The 13,588-nt window shown below is 37.0% G+C and overlaps 1 protein-coding gene across 2 annotated transcripts in view; it reads right to left on the bottom strand.

Moving 5' to 3' along the window:
• The window catches only part of PRKG2 (protein kinase cGMP-dependent 2), a 123,225-nt gene that overhangs the window by 76,083 nt on the left and 33,554 nt on the right, over nucleotides 1-13,588 (bottom strand). For both annotated transcript variants that reach the window (XM_081505457.1, XM_081505451.1), the window contains exons 3-5: nucleotides 7,051-7,217; nucleotides 1,722-1,835; nucleotides 186-291 (exon numbers count right to left, since the gene is read on the bottom strand). In XM_081505457.1, the coding sequence (XP_081361583.1) occupies nucleotides 186-291; nucleotides 1,722-1,835; nucleotides 7,051-7,217 (387 nt within the window). The remainder of the gene's footprint in view (nucleotides 1-185; nucleotides 292-1,721; nucleotides 1,836-7,050; nucleotides 7,218-13,588) is intronic.

Raw genomic sequence — 13,588 nt, 5'->3', positions numbered from 1 at the left:
GAAACACAAATTTCCATATATAGTGGCATTTACTGCAAGAGAATACTTGTGTTCCTTTGGCTTAATCATGTGGAAAATGCTTAAATAAGAAAAGCTGCAGTAAAATAATTACTCTGATAAAACCAACATAACCCACAATATGACTAGACCACCTTCTCTTTCTGCCATCAATGCGTTACTCTTACCTTCTGAGGAAGTTTCTGTACTGTTCATCTCTAGCTTGAGCTGTCCTTCTCATTATATTCTGGAATACCTCTCGATCTAGTGCCCATGTTTTAACATTGGTAATAGCTTTAGAAAAATCAAGAAAATAATAAAACACTGTTGAACTCTTACATTAAGAAAACATTCCAATATGTTAATCAATAAATTTTTCATGTACTGTCATAAAATTATCTTTCTTGGAAAACGCATTATTTAAACATGCAAAATGGAAGGAAGTAGTGATGTAAAAAGTAGGTAATTTTATAAAATCATTTTTGGCTTTGAAATCAACCATGATTTGGAAGTGAGCAGCAAAAGATTTCCATTCTAATTATGTTTTGCTTAGGATGATATTAAAATTAGTTTGCAATTCTTAATTACACACTGCATCATCAGGATGTATTTTAGGTTTGGGCTGTGGTACAAAAGAAAGCCACCCAGCCTGCATCTATTCCAGAAAGTGAAGAATTCACAAGCAGATAATTGAAAGTTAAAGGTCTCTGCTTGTGAGTCTGTTTTTATGTCTTTTTATGTTGTTTAGACACTGTTGCTAACGAGAGCCAATATATTTTAAGAATCTCTATGGTTACTTTTACATAAAATATATAAAATCACTTTCAAAGAGATTATGCAAGACAGTTTTTGAGACAGCCGTTTCATAGGAAAGACATTAAAAGCAAGAATATAATCTAAAAAAGAAGAGAAGCAGAACTAGTCACTCCAAAAAATCTATATGAAATCATGATAGTGAGATTTTTTTTTTTTTATAGCAGTGATGAGAGCCTACAGAATAAACCAAAATCAAAATCTCTGGTTTACTAAACTTCAGAGTGAATTAGAATTATTTTGACATTCTTGTTAAAAATAAAGATCCCCGGGCCCCACTGCCAGAGATTGTTTGGAGTGGAGTCTTAGCATCTGCATTTTTATCAAATACTGTGACAGTGCTCACACAGATAACCTAGTCCCAGACACTGAGAAACACTAGATCTAAGTTAATTCAGAAGAAAACATGATATGACCATGAATAAAGTCAACAAAAACGAGAACCCTAAGGAGAAGCAATTGAACTAATCTCAAAAATCACTCAGGAAAACTCTCATTAATTAATTCATATCCTTTTTGATATTTACACATTTTATTGGTATAATTACTTTTTCTGATTTATAATATGGTCATCACCTCATGGAGAATAGAAAGCAAACATTCTGGATGAGCCAAAGACAAACATCTACATAGTAAAAAGCTGACACTGGCAACTAAAGCAAATACTAGAATCAATTATGTTTAAAGCCATATTCATATTTTAAATACAGGTATCCAATGGAAAGGTTTTTTTAAGCTTGAATCATTCAGACAAGTGCTTCAATATAAATCCTTTTATGAGCATTACCTTTCTATTAATAAGAGCATAAGGAGCACAGCAGGAGACAAAAAGACTCAGGATGCAACAGTGACTTAGATTGCCTTTAACATTGTGTAGCAAGTGAAAACTACAGCATTTCTTCTTCTGTTACCTTTCACAGAGGCAGTCCTTGTACAGTTGTATAAAATGGCTAGCTCCCCAAACGTGGTCCACATAGGGATGGATGACAGCAATTTCTCCCCTTGGAACACCTCTAGTCGACCCTCTATCGAGTGTAAGAAAACACAAATAATCAAAATCCACTGAGATCCCATAAATTAAAACAAGCAGAAGGTACACAAAGCATCCAGGTGAGATATCTTATGATTTTCCTTATAATAAAGTGGTTAGGAATGCAGACTGAAGCCCACTCTCTATTAGTTGATTAGCATTAAGAGGTACCCACTCTGCATGGGTTCCTTGTCAATAACAGAGATAAAATTAATAACATTTACTTCCTGTGGTGGTGATAAGTAAATAAGTTACTATAAGTAGGATCACAGAACCACAGATGGCACACAAGTGCCATATAAGTGTTAGCTCTTAGGAATTTCCTGGTGGTCCAGGAGTGAGGACTCTGCGCTTCCACTACAGGGGGCATGGGTCTGATCCCTGGTTGCGAACTAAGGTCCTGCAAACTGCGCAGAGCAGCCACAAAAAAAAAAAAATATATATATATATATATATACACACACACACACGTACATATATACATCTGTACATATATATATACACATATATGTATGTATATAGTCAGTATTATTATCATTACAAAGCTCTTTCCCTGAAGCAGTAGATGGCAAGTGTTTCATTTAAATCCATTCTACTTGCTGAAAAATGTAGCACATGAAACTACTTCTTTTGTACAAGAAACACAACAGTCACCGCATGTCTTGAAAACACAACAAAGGTGGCTGTAGACTGGTAGAAAGACTGGTACAACTGGTAGAAAGACTAACTTGTCACAACTGAGAAGTATGCTGGCCCTGGAGTCAGCTTGCCTGGCTCTGACTAGTCACTGGCTGTGTGACCTTGGGTAAGTTACTTCATCATGCCTTGTTCATGGCGTAAGCCCTCATTCATTGAAGTGAATTAATAAATGAAGTCACTAAGAAGAGTGCTGGAGAAAAATAATAGCAAGAGAATTAAAAGATAAGCCACAGACTGAGAGAAAATAGTTTTGCAAAAGTTACATCTGATAAAGAACTGTTTTACAAAATACATTAATGCAAAGAACTCTTAAAGTTCATCAGTAAGAAAACAACCCAATTAAAACATAGGCCAAAGACTTTAACAGACACTCACCAAAGAAGACATACAGATGGCAAACAAGCTTATGAAAAGATGCTCCACATCACATTTATCAGGGAAAAACAAATTAAAACAACAATGAGATACCACTCTACACCTAATAGAATGGCCAAAATCGAGAACATTGACAACACCATGTGTTGGAGAGGACGTGGAGCAACGGGAGCTCTCATACCCTGCTGGTGGGAATGCAAAATGGTACACCCAATTTGGAACACCGTTTGGTGGTTTCTTACAAAATTAAACACACTCTCACCGTACAATCCAGCAACTGTGCTCCTTAGTATTTATTCAAAGGAGCTGAAAACTTAGGTCTACACAAAAACCTACACACAGATGTTTACAGCAGCTTTATTCATAATGGTCAAAACCTAGAAATGACCGAGATGCCCTTCAGTAGGTAAATGGATAAATTGTGGTGTGTGTGTGAACGTCTGTGTTAGTCACTCAGTCGTGTCCAACTCTTTGGGACCCCATGGACTGTAGCCCACCAGGCTTCAGGCTCCTCTGTTCATGGAATTCTCCGGGCAAGAATACTGGAGTGGGTTGCCATTTTCCTCTCCAGGGGATCCACCTGACTTAGGGATCGAACCCAGGTCTCCTGAATTGCAGGCAGATTCTTTACCATCTGAGCCACCAGGGAAGCCCAAAACTGTGATACATCCAGACAATGAAATACTATTCAGTGCTAAAAAGAGATGAGATACTAATCCATGAAAAGACAAGGAGGAACCTTAAACGCATATTACTAAGTGAAAGAAGTCAATCTGTAAAGGCTAAATAATGCAGAATTCCAACTATATAACATTATAGAAAAGGGAAAATGATGGAGAAAATTAAAAGATTAGCGGTTGCCAACAGTTAGGGGGAAGATGAATAGGCAGAGCACAGGGGATTTTCAGCACAGTGAAAACACTCTGCATGATATTATAATAATGGCTATGTCATTATACACTGTCTCAACCTACAGACTGTACAACACCAAGGATGGACTTCAAATGATTATAATGTGTCAATGTAGGTTCATCTTTTGTTATTAAAAAAAAATACCTTGCTAGTGAGTGATGTTAATAACAGGAGAGGCTATGGATATGGGAAGAGCGTATATGGGAAATCTCTGTTCCTTCCTATCAATTATTCGGCAAACCTAACACTGTTCTAAAACTAAAGTCATAAAAAAGAAAGAGCACTTGACAACAGTCTTCAGCTGAGCAGAGGTTGGGGGAAAGGAGAGGCAACTTCTTCACAGTTCTTCTGCCTGGGTAATTCTCTCCTTTCTCTTCAAACAAGTGCAAATAAAACCTAGTTAATCAAGTGTTAGTTGCTGGGTCCTGTCCAACTCTTTGTGACACCATGGGCTGTAGTCCACCAGGCTCCTCTGTCCGTGGAATTCTCCAGGCAAGAATACTGGAATGGGTAGTCATTCCCTTCTCCAGCGGATCTTCCTGACCTAGGGATTGAACCTTGGTCTCCTGCATTGCAGGCAGATTCTTTACTGTATGAACCACCAGAGAAGCCCATTAGCTAACCAAAACCATATGTAATAAGACCTATATTCTTAGAGGAAGAAAATGGTGGGGTTATTTCTCTTTCCCTTGAAGAATTGGTCTTTCCTTCTCCTAATTCACAGCTAAGTACAACAGCTCTGGGTCAGCTCTGTCTACCCGGTCATTCAATACACCTGATCTAAATACCTATGTTGTGCCAGGAGCTAGTCTGCATGCCAGACAGATAGGGTAGACAAACAGAGAAGATATTTACTCTGCTAGAACTTACACTATAGTAAGAAATAAACTCCGTTTTGGCTCCAAATCTTATAAGTTAGATATGCAATTTAATAATTTCTCATTATAGCAAAATTCTATTTCGTCAAAACCACTTAGCTGTACTGCTGAGTTGCTATCATGGATCTTTATGCATTTCAAGTGTTTTCCTAATTGGTTATGGCTCATGGGATTTGAGCCACACCAAATATGATATGGAATACCAAAAGTTTAAGCTAAGTATGCTTTTACTATTTGCTATTCTTGCTATATTTTATAAAGGGGAGATTTTGAATTAATGAACTAATTTGCTCAATCAGTTCAATCACACAATCCGACTCTTAGATAACACTGTAATTAATTCAAATATGAAATCACCTAATTTTCATTTCCATGTGTGCTATAGCCCTGACTTCAGTAACTATACTGATACTGACATCTATCTTTTCAATGTCTTCTCTCCCCAAGCCTTTCATCAGAGTCATTAGCAAGGAACAAGATAAGCTGACATGAGTTTCTAATCCTTCCTAGCAGGTTTCATAAATATTGGTTGACTTAAGCATCTATTTACTCTTGCCTGAATGTTCTAGTGTTGCTAAAGCAGAAGTGAAATAGCCAAGAGAAAAGCTGAAAGAGGGGGAAATTGCTCAGGGTCACCTATTCCTAAAACTGGAATGCTGGCTAAATTAAGAATACGATTCACTTCTTGGGTAGAATAATTACTTGGGGATGACTATAATTTTAAGGGTGTCTACAAACATGTATATGGCAAATAATACACTAATAACTATGAAACTGTCAAGTTTAAAGAATCAAAATATAGAAAACAACCTTTTACACATTGCCAATAGAATAAAATGCGTGAGTGCATGCTAAGTCGCTTCAGTCATGTCCAACTCTTTGTGACCCCATGGACTGTAACATGCCAGCTCCTCTGTCCATAGGGATTCTCTAGGCAAGAATACTGGAGTGGGTTGCCATGCCCTCTTCCAGGGGATCTTCCTGACCCAGGGATCGAACCCACATCTCCTACGTCTCTTGCATTGGCAGGCGGGTTCTTTATCACTAGCGCCACCCAGGAAATCTGATAGAATAATACATGCATATTAATTTGTATGGATAGGCAACTTTTGCTCCACACTTAAGGCCTCAAGGAAACAAGAATCATAAAAGCATTGCTCATCTTTGTTTCTTGGTTTCTGTGATTCTTTTCTCCCCTCCTTGCTAACACAGATCTGTCTAAACTTGTAATGCTTACCAGAATGTAACTTCCCATAGAAATCATGTCTTATTCACATATGTCTCCCTCAGAACGCCCAAAGCCCAAATATGGGCTTTGATCATATTTGACCATAAATAAAAATTTATAAATTTGAAAAAGCATTGTTTAGATGTCCAGGAAGCAAAGTAAAAGGCCACAGCACATTCCGGGTTAGCAGTCCATCTGGGCAAGCTAGTTAACTTTTTTCCCTAAAACTCAAAAAGTTGAGGCAATTCAGAATTTGACAAAGCATTCAATAACGACAAGTCCTGTTCAGATAATTTCTTGCTTCTGTATCTAAAAAAAAAAAATGTTGAATTCCACTACAAGATTTGATATGCATTTGACATCCATCCGAGAAATAAATCCTTTTCCTTCTAACTATTATGATCTACCCAGCATGGAAGCATGATCAAGTGATTGGATATGGAGGAATTCCTTTAAATGGTTCTAAATACACCAGCCTTAATCTTAAGCCATTTCATTTGACTTATCGATTGTGTGCACCACCTAGGAAGTCCATCTGTTGGCTAAATGCACCTAAATGATCTTTTGAAATCATTGGTATATAACCAAACTATTTAACAGAGCCACAAAAATAACTGTTTTCTTTTCCAAGGTACAACAGTGTAAAAGGTCAGCATAAGCAGTGGTATTCTGAATATTCTAAAACACCTTTCTGAAGTTGTTAAGTGTCATTGTGATTAATAAGTATGAACTCTCAAATCAGATTTTTTAATTTGCATTCTGTCTCCACCACTAATGAGCTGTGTGGCCTTGGGTAAGTTACTTAACCTCTCTGTGACATAGTTCACATTAGTAACATGAAGATATTAGCACTTGCCTAACAGAATTAGTGAGCTGAAATGAGATCTCTCTATTAACTACTCAGTAGGATGCTGGACATATAGAAAGCATTCCATAAATATTAATTACTAACATCAGGGTGATTCGACCAACAAATATTACTATTTCATGAACTCAATCTGTTATGTTTTCTACAAATAGAACAACCAATTTTGCATTTTTATAGATATGTACAAAAAAGCATTAAATGATAGGCAAATATTTGTTATATGATAACTGTAAAAATCTGTGAAACCCACCTGCCAGTACAAAGATATGGTTTCCTGGTTCTCCTTGCTTAATAATGTAACTCCCCTGCTGGTAGTTTCTCCCATACATGCATTCCACCATGTCTTTGATCTGTTGAGGATCCAATCTCTTCAGAAATTGATTTTTATTAAGGGCGTCTGTAATGAGCTTCTTCTCACTGATGTAATGGAAAGGAGATGTTGAGTTACAATTAGTGAAAAACATCTTTATTCTTAATATTACTACCCATGTGTTTACAACTTTAACCAGTCAATCCTAAAGGATTTCAACCCTGAATATTCATTGGAAGGACTGATGCTGAAGCTCCAGTACTTTGGCAACCTGATGCGAAGAGCAGACTCATTGGAAAAGACCCTGATGCTGGGAAAGACTGAAGGCAGGAGGAGAAGTGGGTGACAGAGGATGAGACGGTTGGATGGAGTCACCTACTCAATGAATATGAGTTTCAGCCAACCCTAGGAGATAGTGAAGGACAGGGAAGCCTGGTGGTCTATAGTCCATGGAGTCCCAGAGTTGGACACGACTTAGTGACTGAATAACAACAACAACAATTTACAACTTTTCCAGCAAGGACAAAAATTCTTTTCTAGCTCCATCAACACTTGACCCTTATAACTACCATCCATTATTTGGAAATCCTTCGAAAATATTTCTGAATATTTTTCTGTTAATCATGATGAATCAATTTTATCATCACTCTTAATTGTCATCATCACAAATGCAGCAACCTTCAAGAACTCTAGGTGTAATACTAATGAACATATGATTTTTAAATGGAAAAGGGGCAGGTCTAGTTGATAGAAGGTTATTTAAGAGACTATAACACAGTACTCATTCATTAGTGTATACACATACCTAATTCCTATGGTACTAGTCATTTTTATCTTATTTAACCCTCACTACTATTCTGTGAGATAGTGACTATTTCTACTTTTAGATAAGTAGACTAAAAGCTGGGCTTCCCAAGTGGCACTAGCAGTAAAGAACCGCCTGTCAAATGCAGGAGACTTAAGAGATTGCGGTTCGATTCCTGGGTCGGGAAGATCACTTGGAGGAAGGCATGACAATCCATTCCAGTATTCTGGACAGAGGAGCCTGACGGGCTACAGTCCATAGGGTCGCAAAGAGTCAGACATGACTGAAGGACTAAGAATGCGCACACAGACTAAAAGCTGAAAAGCAACTCTTCTCCCCCAGGATTTAAATCTAAGTCTATGAGTCTGAAGACTGTGCTGCTCCCATTCCATCTCCTTCTGAGCTGGAGAAGTCACCTCCCTTGTACTCATAAGGTTTGATCAGACATAGAAGGTGATGGTGATAGTTTGGTTTTGTTTATGTTTTGACTCTTAGTATGTCTAGACTAGACAGAACTTACATTTATAATCCCATAGCATATTTAGTCCCCAAATCAGAGGTCCATTTCTTGATAATCCTAGAACACTTTAGTTTCTTTTGGAAAAAAAGTAGCTCAAAGAAATTACCTAATCATCGTCACCATAAATTTCAAATGTTCTATTTAACGTACTTTATTGGTAGTTATCTTAGAATTATGTGCTGGAAGGAAAGTTGCCTTGTGGGCTAAGTCAGAAACTTTACACAATGCATTTGCTTTCACTCAAATATAGTGTTTTGTTTAGTTTTAAAATCAGAGTTTTGTTCTGTATTTTCTTAGAGGGTAAAGCATCTGCCTGCAATGTGGGAGACCCAAGTTCAATCACTGAGTCAGGAAGATCCCCTGGAGGAGAAAATGGCAACCCACTCCAGTACTCTTGCCTGGAAAATCCCATGGATGGAGGAGCCTGGGAGGTTGCAGTCCATGGGGTCACAAAGAGTCGGACATGACTGAGTCACTTCACTTCACTTCACTTTCATTCAAACTCTCTCCCATTCCTAGCTTTGTTGTTTAAAAATTGTGATCTTTTCTACACAATGAGTTCTCAAGGGATTTCTCTGGCAGTCCAGTGGTTAGGATTCAGCACTTTTACTGCCGGGGCCCAGGATTCAAACCCTGGTTGGGGAACTAAGACCTCACATGATTCATGGTGTGGCCAAATTTAAAACAAAAGAAAGAAAAAAGGTTCTCCAACCCAAAGTAAAAAAGTTCATGGAATTACTACTTTATGATCCTCTTCATCAAGTCATAGGCTCCATGAAGGAAACAAAACAGTCTTGTATAGAAATTCCTTCTTCCCTATAGTGACTCCATCAGCCTCAGAGTCATCCAGACTCTCGGAGTACCTTGAAAACTTCCTTCCTCTTTCATTTAATCTATCACCAAATCTTGTGAGTTCTCTTTACAAAATATCACTGTTACCCATTTTAGTTTCCACTTCCAAGGATGTCACCACATCCAAGAAAAAAATCCTTAGGTCTGGATCATTTTAACAGCTTCCTTTTGGCTTTTCAGCTTCTAATCTCTTACCTGTGTCAGTCAGTTCAGTCACTCAGTTGTGTCCAACTCTTTGTGACCCCATGGACTGCAGCACACCAAGCTTCCCTGTCCATCACCAACTCCCTGAGTTTACTCAAACTCATGTCCAATGAGTCGGTGATGCCATCCAACCATCTCATCCTCTGTCGTCCCCTTCTCCTCCCGCCCTCAATCCTTCCCAGCATCCGGGTCTTTTCAAATGAGTCAGTTCTTCAAATCAGGTGGCCAAAGTATTGGAGTTTCAGCTTCAGCATGAGTCCTTCCAATGAATATTCAGGACTGATTTCCTTTAGGATGGACTGGTTGGATCTCCTTGCAGTTCAAGGGACTCTCAAGAGTCTTCTCCAACCCCACAGTTCAAAAGTGTCAATTCTTTGGTGCTCCACTTTCTTGATAGTCCAACTCTATCAGATTAATCTTGGTAAAAAACTGACTTCACTCTGATCTCATTCTTCCTTTATCCACTAAAACCATTAATTCACTCAATTAATATAAAGTGAAAAAAGACTTTTGCAAGATGTTCTTCTTGGGGGAAATCTGTGAACAATACCATAAAAGCTCCAGCTTTCACAAGCCTTTCATGCTAGTGTCATATTCCAGCAAGTATTTCCTCAATGCCCACATATCCCAATTTCCCAAAACATGTTCCCAGAAGCACTGTTCCTTTATACACAAAAGTCTGTTGAGTTTAGAAAATTTTGGGAATTCACCATGCACACTTTAAAGATTCAAAGAAATCTTGCCGTAAACAAATCTGTTTAAATCAATGTTTTCCAAACCTCAATGTCTTCTTTATTTCTTTGTTTGGCTTAGCTTCTATTAACATGGCATGGAAGTATTATGAAAAGCCTTTTGCCCGTAGAAGAAAATCAACATCCCACAATGTGGTATTCCCACATTTCTCATCACATGCATCCACTCTATACATTCAAAACAAACCTTTTGTTACAGATAGACTGGTAACCTCATTGTCTCCTATGCCTGCCAGCTTCATCTTCAGACTTGGCACATGTTTTCTCCTTGAACTTGGTTTCTTTTCCCCTCGACCTACCAAATATTATACATCTAACAAAAAATCCCTTGTGACCAATGCTGCCTACATACAGTAGCTCACACATCCTGTTATTCTATCCCAAACTCCTAGAACATGTATTTTCATGCCCATTCACCTCAACAAATTTACTAAGCATTTAGTAAAGACATAAAAAGCAATTAAGCATGGTCCACAGCCTCAAAGAGTTTCTAGATCCTTTTAACTTAGTTTAGTACATAAACACATTGTAATATTCTTTTAGAAAAGAGTTCTATGAGTTTTTCTCCAAAGTAATTCATAAAGTCTTGGACAAGTGAGTCTTGTCTTGAATTTTCTGTTTATGAAGCTACATACAGTAGTGATTAAGTGTAAGAACTTTGCCACTCTTTCTCTAACTATGATATAGGCCAGCCATTATAAGCACAGCTCTCCCTGCTCACATAAAACAAGCATAAAAGCTGATTGAAATATATATTTACAAACCTGCTTGATAGCATTGGAGACCTATCAACACAGCAATAGCTTGATGAAAGATGATCAACAAGAGAACATGAACTTGATATTCACCTCTTCTTTTCCCTTTAAGGCATTTACTGATGTGTAGGCAGCACTGAGCAGAGTTTTGGCAGCCTCAAAGAGTTTGGAAGACACAAGTCAGTGTTTAAGACATACCAAGATAGGTCCTAATAAACCTAGGATCACAGATGGGACATCAAAAGAGCTGTAACCTAGAAGTAAAGACTAACCCACACAGGAATAAAAGAACAAAAAACTAACTTTAAAACTACAAATCCTATTTTGGCTAAAATTATTTGTCCCCCTGCTTAACTGCCTGTGAGAAGCAAAGGTAAATCTTTCTGTAAGATGGTCACAAAACCTAGGCCTCAAATTTTCTCCACATTTTTTCTATATGGAGTACCTGGCATGACATAAAAAATTACCAGGCATACCAGGAGAAAAGATCAAATGGATAAAGATGAAGAGAAAAAAGACAACAGAAACAGATCCACAGTAGATTAAAAAATTGTATGTATCAGGTAAAAACTTTAGTATAACTATGTTTAAGACAATCAAGGATAAAATAGAAAATGTCAACTGAGAAAATGAATCTTTTTATGAATCATATAGAGACTCTAGAATTTAAACATACAATATCTGAAGTTTAGAACTCAATAGATGGGTTTAAAATCTAAAAAATCACAGCTGAAAAAGATTAGAAAATGAATTGGGCAGGCAGAATATATCCAGATAGAATACTGGATAAAATCTAGGATAGAAAGAAGAACAATAAAAACAAAAGCAAAACATAGGAGACATATAAAGCATGATAGAGAAGTTGAGCATATATGTAACTGGACCCCAAACAAAGGGAAAAAATTAGTCTGAAACAATCTATGAAAGCATCATATCTAAGAATTTTCTTAAATCAGTGAAAATGTACCAAGCTATGGATAAGATGCACAACAAATGCCAAATAAAATATATACATAAAAAAGCATGTTTAGTCCCATCATAGCCAAATTATTGAAAACCAATATAAAAGAAAAATTTATAAAGCAGCTGGAGAAAACAGGCACTATTACCTTCAAATGACCAATAATAGGACTGACTTACTCGCCAACATAAATTATGGAGACCAAAAGACAATGGAATATCTTCAAAGTGCTTCAGAGTGCCTAGTTCAATATCTTTACCCAGTGAAAAGAGCCTTTAAAAATTAAAGGAAAATGAATATATATTCCAAATACAATTCCATTGGCAACAGACTTAACAGAGAACGAAAATGATCCCAGATGTTAGAAGAAAGAAAGAATGGGAAAAGTAAAATGTGGGTGACTAAAGGAAGCTCATCTTCATAAAAGAGTAATAATAATACCTTGTAGAGGGGACTTCCCTGGTAGTCAAGGGGCTAAGACTCTGTGCTCCCAACGCAGGGGGATTCCTGGGTTGAATTCCTGGTCAGTGAACTAGATCCCACATGCTGTAGCTAAGAGTTTGCATGTCACAGCTAAAAGATCTCACATGCCACAACTATTCATAAGACCTGGGGCAGCCAAATAAATAAAAACAAATATTTAAAAAATAAGAATAATACCTTGTAGAGTTTGAAACACACAATAAATATATGAAAACAAGAGCCAAAATTGTATGATCAGTAGATGAAGTTAATATAAATTTAAGGTCTTGGTATTGATAAAAGTACTAATCTATATTGGAAATTGAATAAACTAAGAATGTATGTTACAATTTGGGTAACTCCTACAAGATTAGTCTAAGAATGTTTAACTAGAAAGCTAGCAGAAGAGAAAATGGAATAATAAATATACTTAATTAATTCAAGAAAATGGGAGGTAAAGAAAAAAGAAATCAAAGTGAAACAAATAGTAAGATGCTAAAGTTAAACCCAAACATTTTTTATTTATATTAAATATAAATATATTAAATATCTCAATTCAAAGACCAGATTGTCAGATTGATAAAAAGAGGTTGCTTATAAGAAGTATACCTTAAAGATAATGATATAGAAAACTTCAAAATAGGCAGAAAATGATATACTATGTAAACACCAGCTATAGGCATGGGTGTGTTTTAGTCACTCAGTCATGTCCAACTCTTTGCAACCCTATGGACTGTAGCCCACCAAGACCTTCTGTCCATGGGATTCTCCAGGCAAGAATACTGAAGGAGGTAGCCGTTTCCTTCTCCAGGAGATCTTCCTGACCCAAGGATCAAATCCCAGTCTTCTTCATTATTGGCAGATTCTTTAGAGTCTGAGCCACGAGGGAAGCCCAATTATAGGCATACCACAGAGATACTGCAGGTTCAGTTCCAGACAGCCACAATAAAACAAATATTGTAACAAAGTGAGTCACATAAATTTTTTGGTTTATCAGAGCATATAAAAGTTATCTTTACACTATATTGTAGACTATTAAGTGTGCAACAGCATTATGTCTTAAAAAAATGTACACACATTAATTAAAAAATACTTTCTTGTGAAAACATGCTAACCATCATCTGAGCCTTCAGTAACTCATAGTAGTAATATCAAAGATCACTGATC

This window comes from Giraffa tippelskirchi, chromosome 1 (genome assembly GCF_054371585.1).
Source record: "Giraffa tippelskirchi isolate mGirTip1 chromosome 1, T2T-mGirTip1v1.2.pri, whole genome shotgun sequence".
NCBI lineage: Eukaryota > Metazoa > Chordata > Mammalia > Artiodactyla > Giraffidae > Giraffa > Giraffa tippelskirchi.
Note: the sequence above shows the minus strand (reverse complement) of the source record. Positions and strands in the feature narration are given on the sequence as shown.